We start from the raw sequence: 15,870 nt of genomic DNA on the forward strand, positions 1-15,870 counted from the left end.
ATGATGGCATGAAGAACACTTTGAAACTATTAAAAAATAATGTTAGTATTTAACAAGTTTCTGGAATTCCATTTCATTTTTTTGAAGGTTTTTACAGAAATATATTCAGAAAGAAACAGAATATCTGAGAACAGCAAAACAAAATGTATCAGCCTCGACACAAGCCACTAGGCAGAAAAAGATGCAAGAAATCAGTAGCTTGGTCAAGGACTTCATCAAATGTGCAAATAAAAGTAAGTGCTGTTACTTAGCTTAATGGGTTATTGTTTCATGAGTTTGGTCTGAATATGGTGAGATAAAAGTTGAGTACTAACTCTGATTTCTAGTACATATAATGATTTTTAATATTATAGCTTCAAATATTTGGAGGAATTTATACAAGCATAGTGAAAAAGTGAAAGTGAAAGTCGCTCAGTCATGTCTAACTCTTTGCAACCCCATGGACTATACAATATTCTGCAGGCCAGAATACTGGAGTAGATAGCCCTTCCCTTCTCCAGGAGGTCTTCCCAACCCAGGGATTGAACCCACGACTCCCTCATTGCAGTGGATTCTTTACCAGCTGAGTCCCAAGGGAAGCCTGTTATATAAGCATAGAATGATAGAATCTCAGGGTTGAAAGAATTAAAAGATAGTATTTCTGGAGAAGGAAATGGCAACCCACTCCAGTATTCTTGCTGGGGAAATCCCATGGACAGAAGAGCCTGGCCATCTACAGTCCATGGGGTCATGAAGAGCTGGATATGACTGAGTGACTAAACAACATTTTTTTTGTTTTACTCTAAACATAATGTCATGGTTTTCAAAGGTGCTTTTGTAGCTGGAGGGATGGTTTGATGCCTTTCAAATCTGAACACTTAATGCACTTCTCAGCTCCTCCTGGATCCCCATACCTTTGTCATATGCAGGTGTCTAGGCTGCTGGCGGCCGCTGGGTCTGGAATGCAATCTCCATTGCCTCCGCTTCCGCTGGCAGACAGAATACATCCTCCTTTTTTTCTGTTATCACCTGCAGTTTAGAAATGAGTTTCCAGAGGCTACTGAAACAGGACCTTAATTATGGACTTTACATGGCAGGAATCTACTCGTTAGAGCTTGGAAAAAAAAATTATTTCATCTACCCATTTTTCTTGAATCCCATCTATATATCCCTGGCACTTAGATAGTCTCAATGATTAAACATACCTTTGAGACTTTGTTTTCTATCTTTGAGTAGTTCTCATAGTAGGGAAAACTTGTCTGTTTGTTACTGCTTCTATTTTCTGAGATAATACAGAAAAATACTAATCTTTTTAATATGATGTCCTTTGAGATAATTGAAGTTAGACATGATATATCCTGGGTCCTCTTCTATAAGCTAAACAACCTACTTCCTTTAGCTCGTATGGCCTACTTTTGTGTCACTTTTGTAAATATTCTTCAGTTTTATTCTCTCTCTTAAAATGTGTGGGACTCAGTCTTATAGGCATATTCTGATTGGTATGGAGTGGAACAGGGCTTGGATATCTTTTATTCTATACTTTAACTAATTCATTCTAAGATCAATTAGCTTTCTTGGCAGTCAGAACCCATACTCAACCAGCACCGTGCTTATTATAAATAAATAAAAAACAAAAGACAAGTTCTTTCTTGCTCCTGATGAGCCGCATAGCTCCCATTTTATACTTACACGGTTGATGTTTTGAAAAGCTAATATATTTGAACGAGAATGCAGAAATTGCTTTCTATAAGGAAATGGTTGTCATACAGTGCTGAAAAGCTAGAAGCAGAAATATTTGTTTAGGAACTTGGACTCAAATTGTTTACTCTTCAGAAAGTGGCTTTGTGATGCCAAGTTTAGTTTAAGAATCAGAAAAGCTGAATATGGGTAAATGTTATTAAGTAGAAGGATATAGAATTGTTAGTAAATGATACTTCAGAACGATAGGATGCAAGTTTAGTCTAAAGACAATGGCTTTAGCAAAAATTTAGTTTTCTGTCTCCTCTGAGATGCCATTTCATGTGAATAGCTCCATGTCCTGAGAAGAGACTCCAGCCATAGACAAAAGAAAACCACACTGAAATGTTTTTGCACCTGCTTTTGCTCTGTATCTATTAAAATCTGTGTTCTTGGCTACTACTGCTGGGCTCTTAATAGATCTTAATATGGTCTTACAGAGTTTATGATTGAATGAAAGATACTTGTAGCTCATTCGTAGCCCATCAGAAAAGTATGCAGCTTAGAATTTTGCTTTAAAGTGAAAAAAACCCTTCTATTGCAAAATTAGCAATGGGGATCACATTTTAAAGTATATTTTTATTTAAGACTTTTTTTCTTTGGAGTTTTACTTTGTAACTTAAACATTGTTAATTTCAGAGCAAGACCAGGCTACTACTATCATGTTATCTCACTTCTTAAATTTTTTTTCAAACAGTTTGAGGGTTAATGGGAATTTAACACATGTCTAAATCTTGCCAGACTTGCTTAACATCTAAGGTTTGATGAAAGAAACAGAGATGAGAAAAAAAGAGGTATCTGGAAAGGAACCAGTAAGCAAATATTGTTCAACTATGACAGAAGTTATAGTTAAGAAAATATTACAAATACTATAAGAGAGAAATGCACAGGTTGTTACAGCAGAGGATATTGTGATTGTACATTTCATCATTAGCCAGATTTCTAAAATTATAATGCAAGTCATTAGTAAAAATAATATTTTAGGCAAAAGGCCAAGGAGCAATGATTTTTTTAGTTGTATCAGTGTATTTTTATTTATCATACTTCTATACTGAATACAACTAGTCTTATCACAAAAAACTCTAAACTAGTATATATTCCGATGTACATAATGACTTGCTCATAGCTCACAGCAAAATATATATATGCAATTTTAAGGTTGTTAGTAGTGAAATATGAAGAATTTCAACTGTGACACCAGCATGATTTACTGTAACAAAAGTAACTAAGTAATTTTTAAATGTATGTTGTTACCTTTAAGAATATATCCATTTTATATATATATGTGTATATATATATATATATAATGTATTTATGTGTATATATATATACACATATATATATATAAAACTTTCAGGACCTCTAATAAACAAAACTAAAAATTATAGCCTTATATATTAGTATGCAATAAATGCTATTATAGGACTTGAAAATAATTTTCTTTTCAAAGTAAATAATAGTCTCCTTAATATCTTATTCTAATATATTCATATTTTTATTAAAAACACCGAGAAACTTTGAATCATTTTAGGTCTAATGTCAGAAATTGTGAATTATTAAGGATAGAGTGAATGATTGTTTTTGTTATATAATCCTGCAGATTTGTCAGACTAGCAGATTGGTAAAGGGACCAGATATAAATGTTTTTGACTTTTGCAGGCTATATAGTCCCTGTCTCAACTACTCAGCTTTGCCATTTTAGCATGAAAGTAGCCATAAACAATATGTAAGTTAATAGATATGTCTGTGGTCTAATAAAATTTTGTTTTCAAAAACAGATGATTGGCTGAATTTTGCCCGAAGGGCCGTAATTTTCTGATCACTCTTTTATGAGAAAGAGGTTCATACAGTTGCTGTTTCAAGCATCCTTAACATATTTTTCTTGAGATTAATGTTTCTGCTTGTTTATTTTTAAATAGGAGCACCCAGGCTGAAATGTCAAGAACTGTTGAATTATATCATGGATACAGTGAAAGATTCATCCAGTGGTGCTATTTATGGAGCTGATTGTAGCAATATATTGCTGAAGGACATTCTTTCAGTGAGGAAATACTGGTGTGAAATATCTCAGCAACAGTGGCTGGGTATGTTTTGAAGTTTATTGCTTGTGATTTTTTCCTTGTGAAATGAAATTTTGCCAAAAGAGCATTGAGAGACTATATATATCTCCCAAATGACCTCACAGTTTAACAGTACCTTGGTAAAATTAAATGGTTATAGATTTTAACAGTTTTTATGTATTATTTACTTCCTAAATTATTATCACTAATAATGTATTTGGTGCCTGCTATCAGAACTTAAATTGCAGAATTGAAAGATGCCGTATCTCTCCTCAAAGGCTTGGCAGTCCAATGACAGAAAAAAACAAAGTAAACCAAAAGTTAGAAGGAAGTGAGTTCACAGATCAGTAACACCTAAACTCAACAATGATTCATAGAGTAGAAAGAAGAAAACAGAGAGAGGTGTCATAAAAGGGAAAGCAAGAGAGTTTCAAGTTGGAAGAGGTGTGTTTCAAGTGTTGTAGAGGTAGTAAGACACAGAAGTATCAATTGGATTAGGAAGTTAGCAGGTTACTGGTAAGGTGCTGTGCTGTGCTTAGTCACTCGGTTGTGTCTGACTCTTTGCGACCCCATGGACTGTAGCCCTCCAGGCTCCTCTGTCCATGGGGATTCTCCAGGCAAGAACACTGGAGTGGGTTTCCATGCCCTCCTCCAGGGGATCTTCCCAACTGAGGGATTGAACCCAGGTCTCCTGCATTGCAGGTGGATTCTTTATCAAAAACTACTATAATAGAATATATAGGAGTCAATGACTTAGAAGGTAAGTAGAGTGGGATGGATGCCAGCGAGGAATTGTTTAGTTTCTAGGTGAGAAGTACTAAGTGACCACAAAGGAAATTTGGTCAGAGACTGAAATTTTTGAGTTTATTGATTTCAGAGGTAGAGTATTTCTGGCTCTGGGTGGGCTTAGTGGGTGGGAATGGTATTTGGCTTTAACGAGGTGACTTTAAGCCAGCTGTCAAAGTCTTCTAATATAGCTGCCTCTGAAAATTTAGAAACTCAGTATTTTTCATTGAGAAGTATTCAAGATAAGTTGTGATAATTTAATAGACATTTATCTATATTTTGTTACTGTCAGTTTATCATTTCAAGATAAGATGTTTGTGGACTGTAAAACCATGACCTAATCGGTGCCCTGAGCTGTATTCTACTGTTCCTACATGAATAAAGGTTTTCTCAGCTATTGGTTAATTTCTTATCTATCTGGGGCCTTTGCTGTTTTTCTGAACACAAAGGAAGTTGTGTCTCAAACAGGGCCTCAGAAAGCCTAGAAGCAGCCTTTGGAGAATAGGCCAGTGATGTCTAGGATACTCCAACACATCTGTCACCAAAATAGTTCAGCCTAAATATTTAGGATTTTATACATTTTAATTATTACTTGTAACAATGGGTCTCTCTGAAAAATAGACAGTCATTCCTCTAGTCTCTGTATAATGATTCCATCATCTGGCACGTTCTCTGAAATTCTCTGTATTTTTAAGGAAACTACCTCCACTTACAATAATCAGTCTTTTTGTTGAATTTTTCTAGTTAGTTACCTTCTCTGAAATTTACTTCTCTAATTGGACTTCCCTGGTGGCTCGGTAAAGCGTCTGCCTACAATGCAGGAGATCCGGGTTCAATCCCTGGGTCTGGAAGATCTCCTGGAGAAGGAAATGGCAACCCACTCCAGTATTCTTGCCTGGAAAATCCTATGGATGGAAGAATCTGGTAGGCTACAGTTAGTGGGGTCGCAAAGAGTTGGACACAACTGAGTGACTTCACTCAATGAAACTCTGCTCAAGAGGTGTTTACATTCAAAATGTGTTTGGTAGAGGTGGCTATTGAAACCATTGTTATGGATGAAATTGTCTAGGTAGAGAGCTTAATATGAGATGAGAAGATGGCCTAAGACTAAACCAACATTTCTCTATTTATTTTGGAATCAGCATGTTAACTTCTACAAAAAGTTCTGCAGCAGTTTTATTTGGATTGTTTTGACCCTGTTGAACAATTTAGGAGAGACAGACATCTAAACAACATAGACTCTTCCAGTCCATGAGCATGATATATCTCTCCATTTATTTAGGTCATTTTTGATTTATCAGCATATGCAGAATTTGTATAGTTTTGTTAGATTTATACTGCTGTAGTTGGTAAAGTTTACTGTCTTTTAAAAACATTTTCTTTTCCATATTGTTCAGAAATACCATATTGATCGGGAACCTTGCTAAAATCACTCACTTATTAGGTCTAACACCTCTTTTGTTCATTCTGGGGAATTTTCTGTTTAGACAGTCATGTCATCTGCAAGTAATAGAGTTTTACTGAGCCATGTGGCCTGATTTCTTTTTTCACCTTATATTGGCTAAGACCTCAGTATAAGTATTTTTTAATGATAAGATATGCATAACATAAAATTTACTGTTTTAACCATTTTAATGTATACAAATCAGTGGTATTAAGAATATTCATTGTTGAGCAACCATCACCACTCATTTCTAGAATTTTTTTCTTCTTCCTAAACTGAAACTCAGAGAAGGCAATGGCAACCCATTCCAGTACTCTTGCCTGGAAAATCCCATGGACGGAGGGGCCTGGTTGGCTGCAGTCCATGGGGTCGCTAGGAGTTGGACACGACTGAGCGACTTCACTTTATTTTTTCACTTTCATGCATTGGAGAAGGAAATGGCAACCCACTCCAGTGTTCTTGCCTGGAGAATCCCAGGGGCAGGGGAGCCTGGTGGGCTTCCGTCTATGGGGTTGCACAGAGTCCGACACGACTGAAGCGACTTAGCAGAAGCAGACTGAAACTGTATCCACTAAATAAGAACCTGCCCTACTTCCTCCTCCAGCTCTTGGCAACTATTCTGCTTTCTGTCTCTGAATTTGACTATTCTAGCTACCTCCTATAAATGAAATTCTACAATATTTGTCCTTTTCTGAATGACTTATTTCACTTAACATAATGTTCACATGTTGTAGCATTCATCAGAGTTTTCTTCCTTTTAAAGTCTTAATGATATTCCATTGTTTATATATACTACATTTTCTTTACCCATTCATCTGTCATTGGACACTTGGGTTGTTTGTATGTTAGGCTTCTGTGAATAATGCTATTATAAACATGGGTGTACAAATAGCTCTTTGAGTCCTTGTTTCAGTTCTTTTGGGTATATATTCAGAAGTGAAATTGCTGCATCATGTGGTGATTCTATGTTTAATTTTTTAACTACTCACCATACTGTTTTCCACAAGGGCTACACCATTTTATATATTCACCAGCAATGGACAAGTGTTCCAATTTCTCCACACCCTCACCAGCACTTCATTTTCTTTCTTTTTTTTGATAATAGCATTCCTAATGTAAGGTAAATATATGGGAAGTGGTATCTCATTGTAATTTTGGTTTACATTTCTTTAATGACTAGTGATGTCAAACTTTTCATATGCTTATTTGGCCATTTGTATATCATCTCTAGACAAAAGTCTATTCAAATATTTTGCCCAGTTTTTATAAGGTTGGCTGTTGTTGGATTGTAGGAGTTCTTTATATACTTTGAATATTAATCCCTTATCGGATATATGGTTTGGAAATATTTTCTCCCATTCTGTTGCAGGAAGGGCGACCCCTTCCAGGGCCCAAAAGTGGGCTCTTATCTTAACACTTGGAAATGAATTGTCCAAGGAGACACATGTGCTGAAAAAGCAAGATATTTAATTGGGAAGATGTGCCCAGGCAGAAAGCAGCAGGGTAAGGGAACCCAGGAGAACTGCTCTGCCACGTGGCTCACAGTCTTGGGGTTTATGGTGATGAGGTTAGTTTCTGGCTTGTCTTTGGCCAGTCATTCTGACTCAGAGTCCTTCCTGGTGGCACAAGCATTGCTCATCCAAGATGGATGTCAGCAAGAAGGATTCTGGGAGGTGGTTCGACACGTGGTGTCACCTTTTGACCTTTCCTGAACTCTTGCAGTTCAGTTCAGTCGTTCAGTCATGTCCAACTCTTTGCGACCCCATGAACTGCAGCACACCAGGCTTTCCTGTCCATCACCAGCTCTTGGAGCTTGCTCAAACTCATGTCCATCGAGTCGGTGATGCCATCCAACCATCTTATCCTCTGTCGTCCCCTTCTCCAACGGACTCTTCCAGTTGGTGGTGGCTTAATAGCTCTGTGTTCCTTACCAGGACCTCCTTCATAAAACAACTCATGCAAATGGTTGCTATGGTGTCTGGCCAGGGTGGGTGGTTTCAGTCAGTGTGCTTCCCCTAACAATTCCTTGTTGTTTAGTTACTAAGTCACGTCTAACTCTTTGCAACCCTAAGAACTGCAGCATACCAGGCTTCTCTGGCCTTCACTCCTGGAGTGAAGTTTGTTCAAACTCATGTCTGTTGACTCAGTGATGCCATCCAACCATCTCATCCTCTGTCGTCCCCTTCTCCTCCTGTCTTCAGTCCTTCCCAATATCAGGGTCTTTTCCGATGAGTCAGTTCTTCACATCAGGTGGCAGGCTATTGGAGCTTCAGCTTCAGCATCAGTCTTTAAAATTTAATATTCAGGTTTGATTTCCTTTAGGATTGACTGATTTGACCTTCTTGCTGAAGAAGGGACGCTCAAGAGGCTTCTCCATCACCACAACTCGAAAGCATTAATTTTTCGGCCCTCAGCCTTTGTTATGGTCCACCTTTCACATCTGTACATGACCACTGGAAAAACCATAGCTTAGACTATACAGACTTTTGTGGATTGCCTTTAATTCTGATGATAGTGTCCTCTGATGCACGAAAGGTTTTGATTTGATGAATACAGTTTATCTATTTTTTCTTTCGTTGCCTGTGCTTTGGGGGTCATTTCCAAGAAATCACTTCCAAATCCAATGTCATGAAACTTTCCCCCTCTATTTTCTTCCAAGAGTTTTAATAGTTTTTCCTCCAATATGATTTTGATTAGGAGTGGTGAGAACAGACATCCTTTCTTGTCCTGTTCCTAGTTTTAGGTGGAAAAATTCAGTGTTTGCTCATTAGCATGTTAGCTATTAATACAGGCTGAGGACATTCCCTTCTATTCTGGTTGCTCATGGTTTTTTATCATGAGTGGTTATTGAATTAGGTTAAATTTTTTCCTGCATATATTGAGATAATCATAGAACTTTTTGTCTTAGTTTATTGATAATAGTGAGTTATGTTGATTAATTTTTCATAGGTTGACTCAACCTTATGTTCCTGCTATATACCCTACTAGGGCATGATGTATTATCTATTTTATATATTGAATTTGAAGGTCATGGTTGTTGTAAGGTTTTTAACTATGAACTCAGTTTCTTTAATAGATGTAAGATTTAGGTTATGCAATATAGATGCAATATATTTAGGTTATATATTTCAGTGATATTTGATTATTTGTTTCTTTAAGAATTTGTCCATTTCATATAAGCTGTTGAAAGTATGAGTGTAAAGTTCTTAAATAGTGTCTTACTATCCTTCTAAAATGCTTAGGCTCTGTTGTGATATTGCCTCTTTGATTACGGATTCTGATCTTACATTTTTAGTTCCTTCTGTTTGTTTTGGGTTTCATTCTCTAGTTTCTTAAATGTAGATCATTAATTTAAGAGCTTTTTTCCCAGTACATGCATTTAATATAATATATTTTTCTCTAAACACTACTTTAGTCACATCTCACAAATGTTGACAATGTTGAGAGAGCAATTTATAGCATTAAATGACTACATTAGAAAAGAAGAAATATATCAAGTATATATATGTAAGTATATCAATATATACCTTAAATTCCAAGTATATCAATATATACCTTAGATTCCATCTCAAGAACTAGAAAAAGAAAAATCCAAAGACTTCAAGCAGAATAACAGAAATCAATGAACACAGAAAACAATAAAGAAAAATTATAGAAACAAAAAGGTGACTCTTGGACTTCCCTGGTGGCTCAGTGGTAAAGAATCAACCTGCCAGTGCAGGAGACATGGGTTCAATCCCTGAGCTGGGAGGATCCCACATGCCACACAGCAGGTAAGCGCATGCACCACGACTGCTGAGTGGGTGCTCTAGAGCCTGGGAGCTGCAACTCCTGAAACCCACACACCCTAGGGCCTGTGCTTTGCATTAAGAGAAGCTACTTCAGTGGGAAGCCCGCTCGCTGGAATAAGAGAGTGTCCACTGCTCGTATCAGTGAAGACACAGCACGGCCAAAAATAAATTTTTTAAAAAAATAAAGATATTCTGGTTACTCATGGGCTACTCTATTCATTCTGGCTACTCTGAATACCCATCATTGCTGTGAGAAATTGTCCTTTTTCTCTGATTAGGAATCTCATGTCTTCTGTCAGTATCCATAAAACTGGTATTCTAATTTTTTTTTTACATTTATCTGACTGCTGCTGCTGCTGCTGCTAAGTCGCTTCAGTCGTGTCCGACTCTGCGCAACCCCATAGACTGCACCAGGTCTTAACTGTGGCACATGGGATCTTCTGTCTTCGTTGCGACATGTAGGATCTTTTAGTTGTGACATGTGGGATCTTTTTAGTTGGAGCACGTAGTATCTTTTTAGTTGTTGCATATGGGATCTAGTTCCCTGACCAGGGATAGAACCTGGGCCCCTGCATTTGGAGTGTGGCGTCTTAGCCACTGGACCACTGGGAAGTCCCCTGGTATTTTAATTTGTTAGATTGCAAATAGCGTAAAGTCTCAGTCTTTTCACACTTCCTGACACACTATACACACATTATTAGGCAACTAGCATAGAACAATATAAAACTATGGAGAACACACTGTCTCAAGTGCTTTCTTGGGCCTAGCCAAAGGAATTTAGGAATAGAGAAATTAAGTCTGAGGTCTGGCTCTTAAACTGGTGTTCACATACTTTGCTGCCTATAGTTGTTCCTGTCTTTTTTTTTTTTTTAATGATTTTTATTTCTTTATTTTTGGTTGTGCTGGGTCCTTGTCTCTGGGGGACTTTTCTCTAGTTGTGGTGAGCAGAACTACTTTTTAGTTGCTGTGACTGGGCTTCTCTTCACGGTGGCTCCTCTTGCTGCAGAGCACAGGTTCTAGGCATGTGGGCCTCAGTAGTTGTGGCACATAGGCTTAGCTGCTCTGCAGCACGTGGGATCTTCCTGGTCCAGGGATCAAACCTGTGTCTCCTGCACTGGCAGGCAGAGTCTTTACCACTGAACCACCAGGGAAGCCCTGTTCCTGTATTGAAGACAGTTTAATTTATAAAGTTAAATGTTGATGGGATTCTTTAACTGTATTAAATATAAATTAGTATAATTTTTAATGTTTTGTTTATGGGATTACCGAAATTTGAATTGTGGCATTTAATTAAATGTTTTGATAGTTTTCTTTTTAAAAACATAACTAATACTTTTTTTTTTTTTTTTTAAGAATTGTTCTCTGTGTACTGCAGTCTATATCTTAAACCTTCACAAGACATTAATAGAGTTTTGGTGGCAAGAATAATTCAAGTTGTGACCAAAGGATGCTGTTCACAGACCGATGGATTAAATCCCAAATTTTTGGATTTTTTTTCTAAGGCTATTCACCAGGCACGGTAATCTGATCTATTTTTGTTTTGTATTGGAAATCCATCTGATCCTTTTTACAAGACTGTGTTTTATATTCAGTGACTACAGTTTTTTAGCAATCTTAAGAAAGCGTTGCACCTGTTATAGTAGAACTAGTGGATTCCCTAAGAAAGTGTTAGGTCCAGTACTTCCTGAATATTTAGTATGCAGAACGTGAAATAATGTTCTTGAGTGGGGAGATGTCTTGCTTTTTTAATAACAGGGAAAGCTTTATGGCCTCTAAGTATTTTTATTTTCCCCATTTTCGAAGATAAGTATAATGCGCTAAGAATAAAATGAATTGGGGATGTGTTTTGGAAATATCAACATCTTATTGTGCTGCATTACCCAATTTATAATGTGAACTATTTTGTAAGTGGTAGGTATTATGGATTAGTTTATTTTTAGACAGTGCTTTAGCAGTAGGGAGAGAGAACAGATCTCTTAGTGCCAATTAAGAACTGTTTTTTGCTGTTGCTATGCAGTACTGCTATGATTTTATTTTATTTTATTTTTTCCTGAACAAGTCTGAAAGTAAGATTATTTGGATGTCAAATTTTTTCTTTCAGTGTGCAACTTCATAACTGTCTTCAGTTTGTGCATTTTCCCCTGTTGTATTAAGTCTTTTTATTTTATGTTACAGCCAAGAAAAGAGCCCTGCAGGTCTAAATCATATCTTAGCAGCATTTATTATCTTTCTCAAGACTTTGTCTGTTAACTTTCGAATTCGAGTATGTGAATTAGGAGATGAAATTCTTCCTACCTTACTTTATATTTGGACTCAACAGAGACTTAATAATTCCTTAAAAGAAGTAATTATTGAATTATTTCAGCTACAAATTTATATTCATCATCCAAAGGGAGCCAAAACTCAAGATAAAGGTATAAAGAAAGTTTTTTCCTATTTTGAATTTGTTTTTTCATTGATATACAAAGGGTTAAGTATGAAATCTGTATGATCAGGAGGTTATGACCTTCCTCTGGATTGTTATGCATGGTAATATAATTAGTCATGAGGATATCTTTCACTTTCTTAGAAAAAAATTGAAACTGTGGTAGCAAATCATATCATGCATTGCCATTTGTTTAGTACAGTTCTGCATTTTATGAGGAGTACAAAGATGAGACACTGTTTCCTCTAGGAGGTGATTATGTAGTAATAATTAGGCGCTAAGAGGTGTGACACAGAGAAGGCAAGATCTTGTTTATCTACATATGTATTGCTTTTATTAGAAAAATAAAATAGATAAATATGGACTGAACCAGCTAGATGTCAGTTCCCAATGAAGATAAATACATATTGCCTCAAACCTCATAGTTATTCCAGGCTTCTGTTTGCTAGGAAAACTGAAAATAAATGACTTATCCTCCCTTCATTCCTTTAGGTTAATCTTTCACCAAGAGAGTATTGCTTGGATGGTGTAGTTCCATTCAGTAGACAAGAATTTTAGTGGGTAGAACCAGAATTGAATGAGTTCACTCATGATTAGGCTATGTTTTGACTCTTGCTGATACTAGCTTTTAAGTCAGTTCATCATGGTTAGTATAATGACCTTACTTTATCACAATCAGCTGTGTGTGTTTTGTGCGGTCTTCTAGTATACATAGTTAGATGTATTTATAGCCCATGAAATGACTATAGGTCAAAGAATAGTGACTTTTCTCGGTTTTTCATCTTTCATATAGCTCTTACCAGAATGAAAATTAGGCTTATTAGGGCATGGTGTGATATGTTTAGGGTTTTAGTTAAATGCATGTTTAGGATGAATTGAAAATTGGCAGATGATAAGGCTGTCAGAAATGCTAATACAGTTTTAGGCTACATTAATAGATTATATTAAGTTCTTAAATAGATTAAATTAAATTCATTAATAGGTTTTAAATAGGTTATTTGTTTGTGGAAAGTAATAGCCCCACTGTTTGTTCCTCATACTTATTAGATCAGAATTGTGAGTATTCTGGTATGCTCATGAGATTTTGTAGAATAAGCATTTTTAAGAGACATAAGTTGACTGGAGTAAGTCTAGGGAAAGAGGAGAGATGACGATATGGTGTCTGGATAACATGTTATTTGTACACTTGTTGAAGAAATTGGTAATGTTTTTCTGTTAAACAAAGGCCTGCAGAGAAGCTGGTTCTCATAAAAGAGGGGATGTACTAATTGTATTGTTTTTTTAAATTCTTCCATATTCTTATCAAACTTTATCTAGCCAATTTAATCAAAATCTCAATCAAACTTTTATTTCTTCTCTCTTCAAAGCATATACAGTTAACTGAGTGTGAGGTGGACATCATTAGGAAGTAGAGCTTGTCAAGGATATAGTCAGAGGAGCCATTAGTAGTAAATAGGCTGCACCAGATGTCTTCTAATGTTTCTACCTGAAAATGGTTTTGTGGAAGTTGGCAGTACAAATGGATTGTATATATAGATTATATTTTAATTATTTTTTAATATTACAGGTGCTTATGAATCAAGAAAGTGGAGAAGTATTTTACACAACCTGTATGATTTGTTAGTTAATGAAATAAGTAATATAGGAAGCAGAGGGAAATACACTTCAGGATCTCGTAATATTGCTGTTAAGGAAAACTTGATTGAATTGATGGCAGATATTTGTCACCAGGTATAGTAGATCTTGTCACATTTTGAAATTTTCCATTCATTTTCCTTTTTATTAGGCCTGTAAAAAGCTTATAAAATTACTCTGTACGTGTTGATTCCTTTCAAAGCACCATAAATATTTAGAATTGCTCTTCTAACTTACAAGATAACTATCTTACAAATATAAACTTAGTAAAAACTGATGATGAACTTTTCCATTCTTAAAAAAGTTATCTATAGGAAATAAGGTTATCCTAACCCTATATGTTTCTTTTTTTCCCTACTGATTTAAAATTATATGGCATAAAATTCATTATTTTAAATATTATATATAATTCAGTGGTTTTTAGCATTTTCACTGTGTTGTGCAACCATCACCACTAATTCCAGAGCCTTTCCATCACTGCCAAAATAAACTTTGTGCCTATTAGCAGTCAGTTTCAATTCCCTGCTTCTTCCAGTTCCTAGCAGCCAGCCACTAATCTACTTTCTGCCTCTGTCGATTTGCCTGTTTTGGTCATTTCGTATAAATGGAATCATATAATGTGCAGTCTTTTGTGTCTGGCTTCTTTCACTAAGCATAATATATTCAAGGTTCTTCTATGTTGTACCATGAATCAGTATTTCATTCTTTATGACTGAATAATATTCAGTTGTAAGGATATATTACATTTTGTTTACCAGCTCATCAGGTGATGGCTTAGTGTTTGTTTTTTTTCTCTGTAGAAGAATTTAAAAAAATTTTTTATTTTCAATGCAATTTTTAAAGGTTATATTCCATTTAAAGTTACTACACAATATTAGCGGTATTTCCTGTGTTGTATAATATGTCCTTACAAACTCCCACTCAGTAGTTTGTACACCTCTTCCCTGGTGGCTCAGAAGGTAAAGAATCTTCCCACAATGCAGGAAACGTGGGTTCAGTCCCTGAGTTGGGAAGATCCCCTGGAGAAGGGAATGGCTGCCCACTGCAGTATTCTTGCCTGGAGAATTCTATGGACAGAGGAGCCTGGTGGGCTACAGTCCATGAGGTTACAAAGAGTTGGACACGACTGAGTAACTAAGACACCCTACTTGTAACCACTAGTTTGTTCTCTGTATCTGTGCATCTGCAGCTTTTTTATTATATTCATTAGTTTGTTGTGTCTTTAGAGTCCACATGTACTTGATATCATACAATATTTGTCTTTCTCTGACTTGTTTCATTTAAATGCCTTCCAAGTCTATCTGTGTCGCTGCAAATGGCAGACCTTTCTTTTTTAATGACTGAGTAGTAGTCGTTTGTGTGTGTGGGTGTGTATCCATTCATTTCTTGATGGACACTGAAGTTGCTTGCATATCTTTCAGTTGTAAGTAATGCTGCTGTAAACGTTGGTTGCATATATGTTTTCAAATTAGTACTTTTGTTTTTTATAGCTACATACCCAGGAGAATTTTACTGGGTTATAGGGTAATTCTGATTTTAGTCTTTTGAGTAACCATCAAACTGTTTTCCACATTAGCTGCCCCAATTTACATCCCACCAGCAGTGTAAAAGGGATCCCTTTTCCCCATGTCCTTGCCAGCATTTGTTATTTGTGTTCTTTTTGATGATAACCATGATAAACATTGTGACAGCGATGAGGTGATACGGTTTTGATTTGCATTTCCCTGATAATTAGCAATGTTGAGCATCTTTTCTTCTTCCTGTTGGTCATCTGCATTTCCTCTTTAAAAAAATATCTGTTCAAGTCTTCTGCCTATTTTTAAAAACTTACTTATTTATTTATTTTATTTTTGGTTGCACTGGGTCTTTGTTGCTACACATGGGCTTTCTCTGGTTGTGGTGAGCAGGGGCTACTCTTCATTGCAGTACACTGGCTTCTCACTGTGGTGGCTTCTCTTGTCACGGAGTATGGACTCTAGGTGCATGGGTTTCAGTAGTTGCAGCACACAAGCT

At 36.2% G+C, this 15,870-nt stretch overlaps 1 protein-coding gene across 8 annotated transcripts in view; it reads left to right on the forward strand.

Annotated features, from left to right (window-relative positions):
- The window catches only part of ATM (ATM serine/threonine kinase), a 157,096-nt gene that overhangs the window by 13,443 nt on the left and 127,783 nt on the right, over positions 1-15,870 (forward strand). For all 8 annotated transcript variants that reach the window (XM_005215785.5, XM_010812321.4, XM_010812322.4 and 5 more), the window contains 5 exons: positions 88-233; positions 3,636-3,800; positions 11,151-11,316; positions 11,973-12,211; positions 13,790-13,953. In XM_005215785.5, coding sequence (XP_005215842.1) covers positions 88-233; positions 3,636-3,800; positions 11,151-11,316; positions 11,973-12,211; positions 13,790-13,953 — 880 coding nt within the window. The remainder of the gene's footprint in view (positions 1-87; positions 234-3,635; positions 3,801-11,150; positions 11,317-11,972; positions 12,212-13,789; positions 13,954-15,870) is intronic.

This window comes from Bos taurus, chromosome 15, assembly GCF_002263795.3.
Source record: "Bos taurus isolate L1 Dominette 01449 registration number 42190680 breed Hereford chromosome 15, ARS-UCD2.0, whole genome shotgun sequence".
NCBI lineage: Eukaryota > Metazoa > Chordata > Mammalia > Artiodactyla > Bovidae > Bos > Bos taurus.